Consider the following 3,348-nt stretch of genomic DNA (forward strand, 5'->3'; position numbering starts at 1 on the left):
TATTAAAAGCTAGAAGGGGAGAAAACTTTTTTATTAAAACAATATACAAAATTCAGAAGTTTACTCTTAAAAGAAATAGTTAAGTCGAACTAAAAACAGTGTAATCGAGTTGTCTTAAGGGACTTCTTCCAAATCAACGGGTGACAAACTAATCCAACGTGCAATATTGTGATGGATTAAATTTTAATATTGTCAACAAATTTTAAAGCACTATACAAATTGAATATAAGTTTTAATTAATTATACAAATTGTAGTGATTATGAGTCGAAGTGAGTTAACATGGGTCGTTGGTTGTTTTGTTCTCGCGTTTCTCATGTATGTCCCTGTTACTGTACTGTTACTGTAGACAATGAACATGCCATGCCCATGCTTTTCGCGATTCCTTTCTCGCACCCATTATTATCACGCACATTATTTATTTCAATTTAAACCCTCCCAATCTCATTCTTTCAAAGATTAAAATTCATTAAATCCTAATCCCTGCTTCTATTATCTGTCATCCTCTCACTCTCTCTCTCTCTCTCTACGTTTGTATTTATTAATAACTACAATTATTCTTCCCCCTCACCTTTTTTTTCTTTCTTCCTCTCTCTGCTTTACAATCAACGTCTCTCTCTCTCTCTCTCTCTCTATTCGGCCTACATTCCTGGGATCTGTTGGTTTTGCTTTTCAAGGTTTGATTTTGGGAACTGGGTTTTCTCTCTTTGCCTGATTCAGTCTTCCCATGCTCGCAAAGTCTATTGTGTTGCTCATACCATTCATGTTTCAGTTTTTTAATGTTTTCTTCCTACTCTTGGAGAATCTAAATCTTGCTTTTTAGTGAATGCCTTTTGCTTTTCTTTATTGTTTAGCATAATCGCTTCTGGTTGTAATTTGCATGAACGTGGATGAATATGTATAATGTTGAACTGTTAGTGGGTAGTACTCGGTTTGCTCTGTGGAAAGAACAAGAGGGGTTGTGCTTGTAAACATGGGTGTGTTTAATAAAATAAAATTGGGCTTTGCTTTCCTACAGTTCATATTGTGTGTATCTGGCCTTTTCAATTTCGCTAACTTTGTTGTTTTCTCCACACTGACAATTTTCACATTCACCTGATTTGTTGAGTGTTCGTTCACTCAATGCATCTTAATTAGAGAAACAAAGCTTTATTATTAGTGGAAATTCTTACTAAAAGGGGTTTTTTTGGGGGCACTATGTCACCGTTCTGAGATGTTGTATGCTTGAAAACCTTTTTGTTATCATGTTCTGGTTATGGCAACTTACCTAACCAATGCAGATTCAAGTTTTGAACAGGGCAAAATGACAGATGCAAGGCAAGGTACAGCATCGATGGCTTCTTCGTCCCGAAGCCTTCCTGATTTCAAGAAATCTATTAAGCTGAAGTATGTGAAGCTTGGTTATCATTACCTCATAACTCATGGAATGTACCTTTGCCTCACCCCTCTTGTGGTGCTGATTGCTGCTCAGCTCTCCACCTTCTCCTTCCAAGACTTTTATGATATTTGGGAGCATCTGCAATACAACTTGATATCTGTTATTCTCTGTTCCACTCTCCTTGTTTTTCTATCAACCCTTTACTTCCTCACTCGTCCTCGGCCAGTGTACCTTGTCAATTTCTCTTGTTACAAGCCTGAAGAATCTCGGCGGTGCGCAAAGAGGACATTCATAGACCACTCCCGGATGACAGGTTCTTTCACTGAGGAAAATCTTGAATTCCAGCGGAAGATCCTTGAAAGATCTGGCCTTGGGGAGACCACTTACCTCCCTGAAGCTGTCCTCAACATTCCTCCCAACCCTTCAATGGAAGAAGCTAGGAAAGAAGCTGAGGCTGTGATGTTTGGTGCCATTGATGAGCTATTAGCCAAAACCTCTGTAAAGCCTAAGGACATTGGGATTCTGATTGTAAACTGTAGTCTGTTCAACCCCACTCCATCACTTTCGGCAATGATTGTCAATCATTACAAGCTTCGGGGGAATATAAGGAGCTACAACCTTGGTGGAATGGGTTGCAGCGCAGGGTTAATCTCAATTGACCTTGCCAAAGATCTTCTCCAGGCCAATCCCAACTCCTATGCATTGGTCATCAGCATGGAGAACATCACGTTGAATTGGTATTTTGGAAACGATCGATCGAAGCTTGTTTCCAATTGTTTATTTCGTATGGGAGGAGCTGCAGTTCTGCTCTCCAACAGGAGCTCCGACAGAAGAAGGTCCAAATACAGATTGATCACCACGGTTCGCACTCACAAGGGTGCTGATGACAAGTGCTTCAGCTGTGTAACACAAGAAGAAGATGCCAATGGCAAGATTGGTGTCACTTTGTCTAAAGATCTGATGGCTGTTGCCGGTGATGCTTTGAAAACCAATATCACTACACTGGGACCTCTCGTACTTCCAACATCAGAACAGCTTCTATTCTTTGCCACGTTAGTTGGGAAGAAAATTTTCAAGATGAAGATCAAGCCTTATATTCCAGATTTCAAGCTGGCTTTTGAACATTTTTGCATCCATGCTGGTGGTAGAGCAGTTTTGGATGAACTGGAGAAAAACTTGCAGTTGTCTCCTTGGCATATGGAGCCATCAAGGATGTCACTTTATCGTTTCGGAAACACATCCAGCAGTTCCCTTTGGTACGAGCTGGCTTACACTGAAGCCAAAGGAAGGATCAGAAAAGGAGACAGAACATGGCAAATCGCATTTGGTTCTGGATTCAAGTGTAACAGTGCAGTGTGGAAGGCTCTCAGGACCATCGACTCTGCTAAGGAAAAGAGTCCTTGGATTGATGAGATCGACCAGTTTCCGGTGGATGTTCCTAGAGTATCTTCATTTTAAACAATGCAATTTTAAATATTTGTGTATTACACTATCAGCATTAGGTGGCAGTTTCTGGACTACTGAAATTTTCCTGCAAAGTTGTTGTAATACATTGCTAATTTCAGAGTATTGTAGGATTTTCATTAGGACAAAACTTAGATGTATTGCAGTTATTAGGTATTTCTGGTTTTATTTTCTTTCAAGAATTAAAGGTTCACCTTTAATTCAAGGCTTAATTGGGTCTTGTTGTCCTCATGTTCAGAATAAAATCCGTGTTTGTCTCTCTAATTTCAAACAATAATTTTAATCTCTTAAATTAAAAAAAAAAAAAAAAAAAAAAAAAAAAAAAAAAACATTTTTAGTCTTTGAAGTAATATGGCATTAATGGAAATGATGAAAAGTGGGGACTTGGTGCTGTGAGCATTGATATCCACATCCAAGCGTTATATCATCAGTTCTGTTAAATGTCTACCCTCTTTGGATTGAAATGATTTTTTCTTCATTTTGTAAATCTAATAGCGTATTTATCCCA

General features: G+C 38.7%; 1 protein-coding gene across 4 annotated transcripts; it reads left to right on the forward strand.

Annotated features, from left to right (window-relative positions):
- Positions 1-452: 452 nt before the first annotated feature.
- On the forward strand, positions 453-3,104 carry LOC114178266 (3-ketoacyl-CoA synthase 11-like). 4 transcript variants are annotated; one of them, XM_028064078.2, is made up of 2 exons: positions 453-675; positions 1,286-3,104. In XM_028064078.2, the coding sequence occupies exon 2, from the start codon at positions 1,302-1,304 to the stop codon at positions 2,832-2,834; it is 1,533 nt and encodes a 510-aa protein (XP_027919879.2). In that variant the 5' UTR covers positions 453-675; positions 1,286-1,301; the 3' UTR covers positions 2,835-3,104. The 4 variants fall into 4 exon arrangements, with proteins under 4 accessions (XP_027919879.2, XP_027919878.2, XP_027919880.2 ...); XM_028064077.2 differs by having other exon boundaries at positions 490-675; positions 1,296-3,104; XM_028064079.2 differs by having other exon boundaries at positions 506-675; positions 1,279-3,104.
- The last annotated feature ends 244 nt before the right edge of the window (positions 3,105-3,348 follow it).

The sequence above is a fragment of the Vigna unguiculata genome, chromosome 3 (genome assembly GCF_037176805.1).
Source record: "Vigna unguiculata cultivar grain cowpea cultivar isolate G323 ecotype 2 chromosome 3, ASM3717680v1, whole genome shotgun sequence".
NCBI lineage: Eukaryota > Viridiplantae > Streptophyta > Magnoliopsida > Fabales > Fabaceae > Vigna > Vigna unguiculata.

Excerpts from the sequence above, each read along its gene's own strand:
- LOC114178266 (XM_085671427.1), top strand. The coding sequence starts at position 1,254 with ATGGCAACTTACCTAACCAATGCAGATTCAAGTTTTGAACAGGGCAAA.